This window comes from Gopherus flavomarginatus, chromosome 8 (genome assembly GCF_025201925.1).
Source record: "Gopherus flavomarginatus isolate rGopFla2 chromosome 8, rGopFla2.mat.asm, whole genome shotgun sequence".
In the NCBI taxonomy this organism is placed as follows: Eukaryota; Metazoa; Chordata; order Testudines; family Testudinidae; genus Gopherus; species Gopherus flavomarginatus.
Window position 1 is genome coordinate 107,523,041 of NC_066624.1, and position 14,508 is coordinate 107,537,548.

Genomic DNA, 14,508 nt, shown 5'->3' on the forward strand with positions numbered 1-14,508 from the left:
CGTTGTGCAGCCCCCGAGGGTAGAGGTCGGCTGCCTGTATTTCTGGGCCAGTTCGGAATCTGTTCAGCAGGGTCCAAAGGTGACAGGACCCTGGGCTGACTCTGCCTCCCATAAACTCCCCCCAGCCTGTAGGACCTCCCATTCCCCCTTCCCCTACTCCCTCTTCTCCAGCACAAAGGCTCCCTGCACCTGGAACTGGAACCATTTCACAAGAGGCAGCTGCAGAGGCCCTGAACCTCAGCACTCCCTGTCCCCCACGTGTAAGGGGGGAAAGGGGGAGAGAGCGCGCGCCCACTGGCAATGCATGCTGGGGGCTGTACTCTGCCGCGCAGTGGATGCTGGGAGCGGTAGTTCGTGGGCCCCCTCTTGGGGAGCTAGGATCAGGCGTCTCTGCTTAGAGGGGTTATAATTGGTTGTACGCTGTCACGTGCTCCGGTCCTTGCTCCTGGTTGGCCGGTGGGCCAGTCGGCTGTCTCTGGACCGGGTAGAGCGGGCCAAACGTAGCCAAGGTAACGGGTCCGCAGCGGCTGGGTCCCGGGACGGGAGCTGAGAGCCCGGGGCGGGGCGCTGGGTTTGTGGGAAGGGAACCCTGAAGGGAGGGGGAGGTGAATGGTCTGTTGGGGGGGGGGTCGGGGGGAAGTGCCTGGGAGCGGCTGGGGGGGGACGACAGGTGCCTGGGAGCGGCTGAGGGGGGCGGTTGGGGGGGGGACAGGTGCCTGGGAGCGGCTGGGGAGAGGGGTCGGGGGGGGACAGGTGCCTGGGAGCGGCTATGGGGGGGGAGGGGGGGAGCAGGTGCCTGAGAGCGGCTGAGGGGGAGAGGGTGGGATTTAGGGAGGGGTTAAGGCAAGTGTAGGGGGGGTGAAGAGTCTGAGTGGGAGGGATGGAGGGAGGGTTCTGAGAGGGAAGCATCTGGGAGGGATCTGGGAGGGCAGTTGTGAGGGTCACTGTAAGAAATCTAGACAGGTCTCTGGGGAATGTGTATGGATGGACTGGTCTGAGGGGGGACTGTGAAGCTTGGGTCTGTTGGGGAAGGGTCTTAGAAGTTTTAGTAGAAAAACTTTGGGGAGGTATCTGGCTAGGGATTAACAGGGTATGACTGAGAGGGGAGTGGGTATTGCTCCAAATACCTTGTGAGATCATATTCTGAGCAATAGCAGGTGTCTGTACTCACAGTGAGGTTTATCTCTATTTCATACTTCTGTCTAGCTTGGCCTGTCAGTTAATGGTGAGATTACTTACATGAGAGGAAGGTGTCAGGCTGCACTGGCATAACTTACTCCTGGGGGAATTTTGCGCCGCTGCGTGTGCGCAGAATTCATGTCCCCCGCAGATTTCTTTTGGTTCCCTGCAGAAAAATGACTTTCTGACAGGGAAGCAAAGGAAAGCGGCAAGAGCAGTCACACACCACTCCATAGCTGCACAGGTAAATCATTTCAGGCAACCAAAGCAGCCATGGAGAAGTAAATCACCACAGGGCTGGGGACACTCCAGCCAGTGGCTCCTACCCTGAGCCAGGATCAGCTGCTAGGAGAGGGCGGGATTTCCTCCTCTTCTGCAAGGAGTGGCTGGGGCTGTGTCAGATTCACCCCTAGAAACCTCCCCCAGCTGCAGGAAGCTCAGCATCCTCCCCTGCTTCCTGCCCCCATCGCTCCTGAGCTGTGGGAGGAGGGGTCACTGTACAGAGAGTTGCTCCCCCAGCCCCCATGTATTGGGACCTCCCATACCCAGACACCCCACCAAGCCTCACCCAGTGCACTCAGAACCCCTTTAGTCCTCCATACCTGACCCCCCACCTCACTGAACCTCAACCCCGCATCTGGATCCTCCCTGAATTCGGACCCTCTGCACTCAACCCCCCACCCCTGCACTCAAACACCCACATCCAGACAACCACACCACTGACCTCCAAATAGCTGCACCCAGACCCCCACCCCACCAAGCCCCACTCCCTCCCGCACCCAGATCCCCCTGCTGAGCCCCCCAGATCCCTCCGCTGAGCCTGAATCACTTTCACCTGGAAGCCCCTGCAGAGTCCCATTGTCCCCGGACACCTCCCCCCCCAAGCCTCTGTGCATCCAAATCCCCTCACACATAGACCACCCACTGAGCTGCCTGCACCCAGATTGTCCCACACAGAATCCTATCACCCCACACTGAGCCCCTCCACACTTGGATCCTGCCTGGTTGAGCCTGCCTGCCCCACACCTAGCTCAGAGGGGCAAGGCCACAGGGTGTTTCTGGGGTAGGCCCAGGCCTTGTGCTGTGTCAGGTTCAGCATCACCACTGAGACTGTGTCCCGGGTGTGGGGATGGAGATGCTGCATGGTGATCTCCCACCTTCATACAGCCAGTGGCCTGTGCTCCCCACTGCCATGCTGGAGCCTCTGCATTTATTTGATGACAAATAAAGTTTGCAGAATTTTTAAATATTGTGTGCAGAATTTTTATTTTTCTGGCACAGAATGCCCTCAGGAGTAATAACTACTCAGACCATTTGATGTGTTCTTTTTTTGCAGTATTGGATTCTTCAGGGCCAACAACTGATTTGAATAAGATATCAGCTAATATGGTTCAAGCAATTAAGTGGAAACGGTTAGTGACTTTTCGCTTGTGAGTTTATCAGCCTCACTCACCCACTCTCAAAGTTATGATTCCTGGTTCATTTTAATTTATAGATTTCAGTTGGAAACATAAAGTCTTGGAAGAGGCCAACAAAGCTACAGTTGTGTTGAAAATGCTGGGAGACAGAGTGCAGTCAGCTACAAAACAAAATCTTTTCAAAGACCCCACATTTCCAGCAAGCGACACCTCCCTTTTTTTTAACTATTCCACCCCACTCTCACAATTCAGAGGGGAGATTTCCTGGCTGAGACCTCAGGTGAGTTTTGGGATGTGTTAGCTTAATGGTTTAACAACATTTGACTTTCCATTAACCAGTAGATGGCTTAGTGTTCAGTTACTGTTTCTAATTCTTTGTATAATTCTGAAATACAAAAATGACAAAAATAGTGTGTTCTGGTTGCTGGGCTAACTGTATCTCTGGCTACTTTGAGAGCCCTGGACTAAAGTACTCCGTGCGTCAAATGTGTTTACCCAGCAAGTCTGACTAAGTTTGGCATCTGTGATTCTTCCCTTTAGGAGTCTGTCGCTAGTGGTGAATATGATAACTTGATGGCCTTCTTAAAAAACAAAGTATTGTTTATTTTCCCCGTTTTTCTTCCTCTACACTTTATCCCTGGATGATCTCATTTGCAAACACAAATTCAACTACCATCTCTATGCTGAAGACTCACAGGTATACCTCTCTATTCTAGAACAGTCTCCTGTCCAGACGAAGATCTTGGCCTATCTCTCTGAAGTCTCCTTGTGGATGTCTAGCCATCAGTTCAAACTCAATGTATCTAAAACAGAGCTCTTAGTCTTCTCCCTTCCCCTCAGCTTTCTCAGTCAATGTGGACATCACCACCATACTTCCTGTCACTCAGGACCATAACTTGGGTGTCATCTTCAGGTCAGGCTCTCTGTAGGTCTTCACATCGAGGCTGTGTCTAAATCTTGCCCATTCTTGCTGTGCAGCATCTCAAACATACTGTCTTCCCTGTCCATCCACATGGATGAACTCTCATGCAGGCTTTCATCATCTCACATCTTGGTTACAGCAACATCCTTTTCCCTGGCCTTGACAAATGCTATTTTGCCCCTCCCATATCCATTCAGAACACTGCTGCAAAGATTATTCTTCTAGTTTGTCGCTTTGACGGTCACCCTTCTCTTTGAATCCCTCCACTAGCTCCCATTTCTCTGTCTCATCAAACATAAGCTACTTGTCTTCAGTTTTGAAGGCCTTTATGCCCTAGCACTCCCCCCGCCCCAATCATCTCTCACTCAGTATTGAAGTGTCGATGCCAATCTCCATTGCCCATTTGTTAAATTTTCAAACTATCACCTTTGTGCCTTGTCCTGGGCTTGCCCATCATGCTTGAGAGGAGCACACCATAAATACCGCAGAGCTATCTAATTACTTTCCTTTGACGATAAAAACCTGACAAGCTGCTGGTGTGCTGGGACCACTGCCTGTTGTGTCTCATTGTTTCCTTGTACTCCCTTGTCTTCTATAGCCATCTGCTGTTTCTTGTTGTATGTTTAGATTGTCAGCTCTTTGCAGCAGGGACCATTTTTAATCTTTGCTTGAACAGCATCTAGCACAACTGGGTCCTGGTCCATGACTGGGGCTTCTAGACTATATAGTAAAACAAATAATAACTAATAAGCATATTTTCCAGAGTGCAGTGTGGGGCTCAGCTCGCCAAACAGAAAAGTTGCAAAGCAGTAGCTCAGGAGGGCTAATTCATTCAATTTCCTGCTCGCTGTAATGTTTACAAGAAAAATGAAGGGAGATCCATTTCTTAATTTCAACATTGCTGGAAGATTCTCTGCACCTTGAAGTTTTTAAACCATGATTTGAGGACTTCAGTGGGTCAGACACAGGTTTGATACAGGAGGGAATGAGTGAGATTCTGTGGCCTGCGTTGTGCAGGAGGTCAGACTAGATGATCATAGTGGTTCCTTCTGACCATAAAGTCTATGATTCTATGATCGTATCAGATTAATTGGTTGTTTTGCAATTTAGGTCAATAGCTTGTTTAACATTGGTAAACTGAGTTTTGCTTGGCCAGATAAGGGTTTTGGGTTTTTTTGTACTGGGATGCTGAATTCTTTCATAACTTGCATCCCATGCTGCCCTGCTAATGTACGTCAACCTTGCTTGTGAGCTGTGACCTGCACAACAAACTAGGGAGTGGGTTATTTCTCTCTTTGTTCATTCACTTCTTGTCTCTTTGCTGAGATTATCAATAGTAATATATTCTTGATGATGGAATCTGGCTACCAAGATGTGGACTGAGACCCACCAGACTTGTTTCACATAGGTCACCTACTGAATAGTTGTCATACTGTAACAACTCTCAGTTAGTGTTAACCTGTGCTGTATTCAAACAGGAATGAAAGGTGGAAGGCCTCTTATTGTGTTAACCATCTTGTGAGACATCTGAACCCACAAAACATAGACTTGTTTGGCTTAGACTGTCATGCAGGATTTAACCTTAATGTTTGCTTTATTTTAGGAAATTTGTTCTGCTCCTCGATTGTTTTCAGACAATCCACAGGAGCTGCAAGTGAAGCAAGGGATTTTGGGAGATTGTTGGTTCCTGTGTGCCTGTGTTGCTTTGCAGAAGAGTAAATACCTGCTAACTAAGGTATAGAACAGCTTCTTGTAATGTTCCGTTTCCTCGCAGATTCTCCTGTATGCTCCATTAACATTTTTATTTTTCCCTGGCCTTTTCCAACTCAATGAAACTTCTACAACGTATTCTGATGCTCTGTCTTTACTCTTTGATATTATGACACATTATTTCTATCTATGCTGTGATGTAGAATAGCTGGAATTGACCATGTTTCAAGTGGTGGTTTCCTCAAAAGAAAGTCCCTGTTTGTCTTGGTTTTGCTAATATTGTCTTGTCTTCTTCCAGGTAATCCCTCCAGGTCAGCCCAGCTGGACAGATGAGACGTACACAGGCTGTTTCACTTGTCAGGTCTGGCAATTTGGACATTGGGTGGAGGTAACCATTGATGATCGCCTGCCTTGCCTGGGGGGTAAACTCTGCTTCTCCCAGTGTCAGACAGAAGATGTGTTTTGGCTTCCCTTACTGGAAAAGGTCTATGCTAAGTATGTGAACTTCACTGGAGGAGGCGATTTCAATTGCAATAATAACTAGCACATGTTCTACATAGTGCTTTGTTTGGATTTCATTCCTGCCATGTGGGCTTCCAGAGCCCTCTCTAGGACTTCAACTCTTTATATTTCACTGTATATAGACTGATAATTGCCAGAGTTTATCCTGGATCACCCAGATACAGTTCCGCCCTCACACAGGGTGTGATTTTCTTACTGAAAGGAATTGTGAAAAAATAAGAGTGTTTTTTTTTTTTATAATGACCCAGAAGCTGATAGAGTGCAGTGTTGCTCAGCTAGCTACTAGCTGCAGATCACCTAGCTTAGTAAGATCGAAATAAAGTTTGACCCATTGCATTATTTGAGAAGATTTAAGGTAGACATCAGCGGCAGATTAGCTATTGAAAATATATGTTGCTGCGCTGAAATAATGAAGCTACACCAATTTATGTTAGCTCAGGCTCAGGCTCTGAATATTTCTCTCTTGCATACTGCTGCTTAACCATCCCTTGTCACTCATTTGCTGGTTTTGTCAGGAGTTATGGACCCTGGAATATTATTATTATTATTGTTGTTTTATTTTGTGTTTGACAGTGGGGCCATTGTTTTAAAAAACAAGCAGCAAAATACGTCCTCAGTTCACTATACAGTGTAGACTGACAAAGCAGTTCAGAAACCAAATGCTTTGGATAAGGTGAACACCAAACTGTTACAAGATCTTAGAGAAGGGTTTGTTTAGCCCCCATCAGAGGACAAACACCTTTTAGGGTTAGGTTACCCAGCAGCTGTAGATATGCTGAAGTTAAGGTACATGTTTCTGTCAAGGCACCTTTGGCACATTAACCTTTTCTTCTTATTGTTGGTTTGCCCACTAAATATTGTTTTGACCATTTCTTACAGAAACTTTATAGATCTGGCTTAGTACTCTTTCAGTGTGTTCATTCACTCTGCTTTGTAGTTACCGCAAATAATAACACAGCCTCCCTGATCCCACAAAATAAAACAGGTGGGAGAAAAAACTAGTTTGACTGTGTTTAGCAAACAAAGAAAATATTAAGGAGAGGTATGTTAGAAATGTTATTTTTTAAACATTACTAGGTATATTGTGCATCATGAAAGGTGATACAAATTCTGAGATGATGAGGTGCAAATGACAAGCAGTGTGCAGTTTCTGTTCCGGAAAGGATTGTATCAAGCTTTCCGTAAGGCAGTTGGATACCTTCTTCTTTTTCTTTCTCTTTTCCCATCAGGTAGCCTATCAGTCTTTCCAGGTTTGCCGGTCCAATGCTCACTCCATATCTACTCCATCCTCCTGTAACAGTCTATTGACAGTTTTCTTGGCCATCCTCTTGTTCGCAGCCTGTGAACTCTAGTCCCAAATGTCTCCTTAAAAAGATTCACTTATACGTCCTTCAAACACACCCATACCATCTCGGCTTCCTCTCTTGCAGCTTCTGTCTGATACCGCAGACCTTGTTCTCACTCCTGATGTCATCACTCCACATGTGTTCCAGCAATGTCACCTCTTTCATTGCCCGCAAACAGCTCATTTCAATGACTTCAAGTCTTCTCAAGTGCTTCTCTTTGGTCACTCATTTCTCTGATCTGTAGAGAAGAGCTGGTCTTACCAAAGTTTTGTATAGTTGTCTTTTAAGTAGTCTGGGCATATGCTTATCATAAATCACACCACCTATCTTTGCCAGTTTTGTCTCATGCACAGTTCTCTTTTGACTTCTCTGTTTGCTTCTAACCAGCCACCAAAGTACTTGAATGCAGAAACTTGATTTAGTTGCTGGCCCTCAGTGTTAATATTAATCTATTTTGGTCCCATGCGAATCACCCAAATTACTTCAGTCTTTTCTTTAGTCATTTTGAGGCCATAATTTGTTAGTTTCCTGTTCCTGGACCAAATCTTCTGCACTGTTGGCCATTAGTGCAATATGGTTTCCATATATCAACTTTGGACCACCTTCCATTTGGATTTTCTTACTTATGAAGTCCGTCACAGTTGTGAGTAGTAATAGATTAAGCACAGAACTCTGGTGGAGCCCAAACTTCACCTCAAAACACTCTGTTACACTGAAGTATGTCCACTTGTCGTGAAACTGTCATACAAACCCATCACCATCTGGACAAGGTCCTCTGGTACCTCATAGAATCATAGCAGAGGCACCAGCAGTCACCTAGATACTTTGTTGAATACGTGAGGTGTCTGAGGGCCTAAATATTCTATAGCTGCAGTGGCACCTTTTATGTCATACTAACGTCAGGCTCCCAGTGGGGACATATGTGTGATTAAAATAAAGACAAAATGATGTTCATTTTAGGAGTAAAGTTTGCAATAAGTGCCACTGTTTCTTTTTTGTTTTTATAGGGTGCATGGGTCTTATGAGCAGTTATGGGCAGGGCAAGTGGCAGATGCTTTAGTTGACTTGACTGGAGGTCTAGCTGAGAGATGGACCCTAAAAGACCCTGGAAGAAGCATGGAAAGAGAGAGGACTGGTAGAGTTTTGGAGAAGATGATATTTAGGAGACTGATGAACCTGAAGGAACGATGTGTGATAAGTTGCTCAGTCCTCAGCTCCAGGCAAGGTAATATGAGCATTCCAGAGATTCTTAAACATGGCAAGTGTCTCTCTCTCTTCCCGTAAAAGGAAAAAAGTAAGGGAAAGTAGTGCTTCAGTGCCACTGGTCTGTGGATACTCAGAGCTAACTAGCATATTTCTAGGGATTCTGGTGATCAGCATTTCTCTTCACTCTTCTAATCATAGATGCATAAACCAGGTAGTTATTTGTCTCTGTGTACAATGTGGGTTGCATGTTCATCCGTTGTGTTCACAGGCAGAGCAGTGGACTTGTAGCAACTTTCTTCAGTAGAAAGTGAATCTTTTTCACATGGGATGGAGAGCTTACTTCCTCTTGGCTTGAAAAAGAATCCTGGGTAGTTTTCTACTTCCTAATGATGGTTGTCTTTCCTGCACAGGTGCGAGTGAACTGGGAGAATTTCATGCCTTTATTGTCTCAGATATGCTTCATCTCTCCAGAGTCTTGGGCAAGGAAATAATCTTGCTACGGATACGAAACCCTTGGGGGAGGCGATGTTGGAAAGGACACTGGAGGGAAGGGTAAGTTGCTTGTTTTCATTTAGAATACTCTTTTTAAGGTACTACCATAAAGATGAAGATATTTATTGTGTTGAGCACAAAGTGTGTGTGTATATTACAGAGAATAGTATTCGTAATAGGCTACAACAGAAAAGAGTTGTAGAGTACAGTAGCCTTATTTCATAGAACTTTTTTTATGAGTTCAACATATATCATCATGGTTCTTGTGGGTCTTAATTTTTTGAAGCTTTGGGTCTGGCAATCCAGATTTCCAAATACATGATACATTGATAGGAAATATGTTTTTTGGTGTGGGAGTTTAAATGGGTTATTGTCACGGAGTGTGGGGGAGTCCGGCCCTGCACCCCTCTTCCTGGGACCCACAGTGACTCTCAGCCAGCCAGTAAAACAGAAGGTTTATTGGACAACAGGAACACAGGTTACAGCAGAGCTTGCAGGCACAGTCAGGACCCCTCCACCGAGTCCTTCTGGGCTTTCAGGGTGCTTGGATCCTAGCTAGGATACCCTGAATTCCACCCACACAGCCCCAAGCCCAAACTCAAACTGCTTCCCTCCTGCCACTCCCTTCCTTTGTCCCCTTCCCGGGCAAAGGTGTTGACCTTTCCCCTCCCTTACCTAGCTCAGGTTACAGGCTCTGGCATCGTCCATCTCCTAAAGTCCTCCCCTGCTCTCCCACTCCCCACACAGGCAGTCCCTACTGCATCACATCTCTCCCCCCTTCGAGACTGAACTGAGCGGGGTCACTCTGCCCAGTGACCTGGGGAAGTTCAGGGTCCCCTCTCCGGGACAACGCATTCGCTGTCAGGTTGGCACTTCCCTTCATATGGACCACGTCCATGTCATAGTCCTGCAGGAGCAGGCTCCACCTCAGGAGCTTGGCGTTGGCTCCTTTTATCTGGTGCAGCCAGGTCAGGGGAGAGTGGTCGGTGTACACGGTGAAGTGTCGCCCAAAGAGATATGGCTCTAGCTTCTTAAGGGCCCACACCATGGCCAGGCATTCCTTCTCGATGGCCGCGTAGCTTTGTTCCCGGGGTAGCAGCTTCTTACTCAGGTACACGATAGGGTGTCTCTCCCCCTTTTCATCCTCCTGCATTAACACCGCCCCCAGTCCCGTGTCTGAGGCATCGGTGAACACCATAAAGGGTTTGTCAAAATCTGGGTTTGCCAGAACTGGGTCGCTAACCAGAGCCTCCTTCAGCGCCCGGAAAGCCTCCTGGCACTGCTCAGTCCAGATCACCTTGTCTGGCTTCCCCTTTTTGCACAGTTCAGTGATGGGGCCGGCTATGGCACTGAAGTGGGGCACGAACCTTCGATAGTACCCCGCCATCCCAATAAAGGCCTGGACCTGCTTTTTGGTTTGGGGAGCAGGCCAGTCTCTGATCACCTCCACCTTGGCTGGTTCCGGCTTCAGGCAGCCGCTCCCCACCCGATGGCCCAGGTAAGATACTTCAGCCATCCCCACCTTGCACTTCTCAGCCTTTACTGTTAACCCAGCCTTCCGGAGTCGGTCCAGGACTTGTTTAACCTGGGACACGTGGTCCTCCCAGGTCTGGCTGAAGACGCAGATGTCGTCAATATACGCCACGGCAAAACTCTCCATCCCCCTCAGTAGCTGATCCACCAGGCGCTGGAAGGTGGCCGGCGCTCCCTTGAGGCCGAAGGGCAGGGTCAAAAACTCATAGAGCCCCAGAGGGGTGATAAAGGCCGATTTCAGCCTGGCATCTGCGTCCAGCGGCACTTGCCAGTAGCCTTTGGTAAGATCCATAGTGGTGAGGTACCGTGCACCTCCCAGCTTGTCTAGGAGCTCGTCAGGCCTGGGCATAGGGTAGGCATCAGATACGGTGATGGCATTGAGCTTTCGATAGTCCACACAGAACCGGATTGACCCATCCTTCTTGGGAACCAGCACTACTGGCGAGGCCCAAGGGCTGGAAGACGGCTGGATCACCCCCAAAGCCAGCATGTCCCTGACCTCTCTTTCAAGATCCTGGGCAGTTTTACCAGTGACCCGAAAAGGGGAGCATCTTATAGGGGGGTGTGACCCCGTCTCCACCCGGTGGACAGTCAAATTAGTGCGTCCAGGCTGGTTGGAAAACAGCTGTCGGTACAGATGCAGCACCCCTCTGATCTCAGCGTGCTGGCCCGGGGTCAGTTGCTCAGAGAGGGGAATCGCCTCCAGGGGGGAACCAGCTTTTGTCCCAGGGAATAGATCCACTAAGGGGTCATCTCCCTGCCCCTCCCAATGTCCACACACGGCCAACACCACATTCCCCCTGTCATAGTATGGTTTCATCATGTTCACATGGTACACCCGACGGTGATGTGCCCGGTTTGACAGCTCCACCACATAGTTTACCTCATTCAGTTGCTTGATAACCTTGAAGGGCCCTTCCCAGGCGGCCTGGAGTTTGTTTCTCCTCACGGGGATAAGAACCATCACCTGATCCCCGGTGGCGAAGGCACGGGCTCGTGCTGTGCGGTCATACCAGACCTTCTGCCTCCTCTGGGCTCGGGCCAGATTCTCCCTGGCCAGGCCCATGAGCTCGGCCAGTCTTTCCCGGAAGGTCAGGACATACTCCACCACTGACTCTCCCTCGGGAGAGGCCTTCCCCTCCCATTCGTCCCTCATCAGGTCTAGGGGCCCCCTCACCCGCCTTCCATACAACAGTTCGAAAGGTGAAAACCCGGTAGATTCCTGGGGTACCTCCCTGTACGCAAACAGCAGGTGAGGTAAGTACTTGTCCCAATCTTGCGGATGCTGGTTCATAAATGTTTTTAGCATCATCTTCAGCGTCCCGTTGAACCTTTCTACCAGCCCGTTGGACTGGGGGTGATACGCTGAGGCCCAGTTGTGCTGGACCCCACATTTCTGCCATAAGGACCGGAGCAGGGCCGACATGAAGTTGGACCCCTGGTCCGTTAAGACCTCCTTGGGGAACCCCACCCGGCTGAAAATTGTCAGCAGCGCATCTGCCACTGTGTCTGCTTCGATAGAGGACAAGGCCACCGCCTCGGGGTAGCGAGTGGCAAAATCCACCACCACCAGGATGTATTTCTTCCCTGACCGGGTCATCTTGCTGAGAGGTCCCACTATGTCCATGGCCACCTTCTGGAAAGGTTCTTCTATGATGGGTAAAGGCCTCAAAGCCGCTTTCCCCTTGTCCCGGGCCTTCCCCACCCTCTGGCAGGGGTCACAGGATTGGCAGTACTGTCGGACATGGGTAAAGACCCCAGGCCAGTAAAAGTTCTGTAGCAGCCTCTGCCTGGTGCGCCGGATTCCCTGGTGCCCTGCGAGAGGGATGTCATGGGCCAGGTACAACAGCTTGTGACGGAACTTCTGGGGAACCACCAGCTGCCTCCTGATCCCCCATGACTCTACTTCCCCTGGGGGAGCCCATTCTCGGTACAGGAACCCCTTCTCCCACAGGAACCTCTCCTTGCAACCTCTCCTCATGGTCTGTACCGCACTAAGGTCAGCCCGGTCCCTGTGCTTCCGCAAGGAGGGATCTTTCTGCAACTCGGCCTGGAACTCAGCAGCTGGGACAGGAATGGGGACCGGCTCTCTCTTGCTGGCTGGGTCTGAGGCCGCAGCCTCTCTGCACCGTGCCCCTGGGCGTTCCCCGCTCCCTGAGTTAGGGTCCTGCACCTCAGGTCGAGTACCTTCCCCGTTTTCGGGGTGCAGTGCCATTTGCCGACTCTGACTACGAGTCACGACCAGGGCACTCTGGGTGTTACTAGGCCAGTCCTCAAGGTCCCCTCCCATTAACACGTCAGTGGGCAAATATTGGTGTACCCCCACATCTTTGGGGCCCTCCTTGGCCCCCCATTTCAGGTGTACCCTTGCCACGGGTACCTTGAATGGGGTCCCGCCCACGCCCATCAGGGTCAGGTAGGTGTCGGGCACCATCCGATCTGAGGCCACCACCTCGGGCCGGGCCAGCGTCACCTCTGCGCCCGTGTCCCAGTACCCAGTGACCTTCCTCCCATCCACTTCCAGGGAAACAATGCACTCTTTCCGGAGGGGCAGCCCCGCGCCCACCCGGTAAACCAAAAACCCGGAACCGGGAGCATCCATAGGTGGTATGTTGCCAACCCCCCTTTCCTGGGAATGTAGCCCCTCCTCCGATTGGGTTTTTACCCAGTCCACCCTCTGCGGGTTGGGTCTGCTTGGTCTGTCCCTGAGCTTGGGGCACTGGGCCCGTATGTGACCTCGTTGGCCACAGCGATAGCAGCCCATATCTCGTGGGTCCCCTTGAGTGGGTCGGAGGGACCTGCCGCTGGATGTTCCCCTTTTGGGGGGGTTCTCCATAGGCCCCCTTTGGGAGGTCCCATGTTGACTCTCTCTCTGCGTTGAGGCAGGCCTGCTCCTTCGAGACTCCTCCCTGCCATCCCCTGCCCGACTGTCCACAAATTGGTCGGCCAGCTGGCCTGCATGCTGCGGGTTCTCCGGCTTCTGGTCCATCAACCACAGCCTCAGGTCGGACGGGCACTGCTCGTACAGGTGCTCCAGTATGAATAGGTCAAGCAGGTCCTCTTTAGTTTGGGCCCCAGCTGTCCACTTGCGGGCATACCCCTGCGCCCGGTTGACCAGTTGTAGGTATGTGACCTCACGGGTTTTACGCTGGCTCCGGAACTTTTTCCGGTACATCTCAGGAGTCAGCCCAAACTCGCGGAGCAGGGCCTGTTTGAACAGTTCGTAGTCCCCTGCCTCCGCCCCTTTCAGTCGGCTGTACACCTCCACGGCTGTGGAGTCCAGTAAGGGGGTGAGAACTGCAATCCTGTCTGCAGGGTCAACCCTGTGCAGCTCGCAGGCATTCTCAAAGGCCGTCAGGAAGGTATCTATGTCCTCCCCCTCCTTACGCCGGGGCAGCAAGTGCTTATCAAAGCTCTTTGTAGGCTTGGGTCCCCCCTCACTCACCGCAGCTGGAGCCTCACTGCTCCTCAGCCGGGCCAGGTCCAGCTCATGTTTACGCTGTTTCTCCTTCTCCTCCCACTCACGCTGGCGCTGGTTCTCCTCATGTTTACGCTGGTTCTCCTCATGTTTACGCTGGTTCTCCTCATGTTTACGCTGGTTCTCCTCATGTTCACGCTGTTTCGCCTTCTCCTCCAGCTCTCGCCTCTTTAACTCGAGCTCCTCCCGTCTCAGCTCCCTTTCATATTCCAGCCGCATCCGCTCCACGGATGCCGAGCGTTGCCGGGAGGATCCCCTGCTGGGGGGTGGGCTTCGCCGGGCGGATCCCCTGCTGGCCGGGGGTGTCACGGTGCCCTCGGTATACACTGGGCTCCTCCCCGCCCTTCCTCTACGCCTAGGAAGGGGGGGTCTCGGGAAGCCCTCGTCCGCCGGCTGACCACTCCCAGCGGGGACAGACACTGGTGCCTGCGCTGCATCTGCTCGGCTGCTTCCCTCAGAGACAGGGCTCCGTTCATTCATGCGGTCTCCCTGCTCCAGCTGTGCAATCAGCTGGTCCTTGCTGAGCCTCCCTGGGTGCAGCCCCCTCTGCTTGCACAGCTCCACCAGGTCACACTTGCGCCGCTTGGCATACATCTTCCTGCTGACCACTCACAGGCCGGGGTGCTCGCCGCTCCCCACGGTTTCCAGGGGGACCCCTAGTGCACCAGCCCTTCTTGAGGTCACCACCTCTCTGCCAGGGTC

General features: G+C 50.7%; 1 protein-coding gene across 5 annotated transcripts in view; it reads left to right on the plus strand.

The window, feature by feature from the left end:
* The window catches only part of CAPN10 (calpain 10), a 40,501-nt gene that overhangs the window by 12,629 nt on the left and 13,364 nt on the right, over positions 1 to 14,508 (plus strand). For 2 of the 5 annotated variants that reach the window (XM_050963805.1, XM_050963808.1), the window contains exons 1-7: positions 426 to 509; positions 2,516 to 2,591; positions 2,675 to 2,877; positions 5,123 to 5,254; positions 5,528 to 5,724; positions 8,105 to 8,322; positions 8,714 to 8,855. In XM_050963805.1, coding sequence (XP_050819762.1) covers positions 2,734 to 2,877; positions 5,123 to 5,254; positions 5,528 to 5,724; positions 8,105 to 8,322; positions 8,714 to 8,855 — 833 coding nt within the window. In that variant the 5' untranslated portion in view covers positions 426 to 509; positions 2,516 to 2,591; positions 2,675 to 2,733. Of the gene's footprint in view, positions 1 to 425; positions 510 to 2,515; positions 2,592 to 2,674; positions 2,878 to 5,122; positions 5,255 to 5,527; positions 5,725 to 8,104; positions 8,323 to 8,713; positions 8,856 to 14,508 lie in introns of those variants that run through there. The other 3 variants (XM_050963806.1, XM_050963809.1, XM_050963810.1) reach the window with 3 other exon arrangements.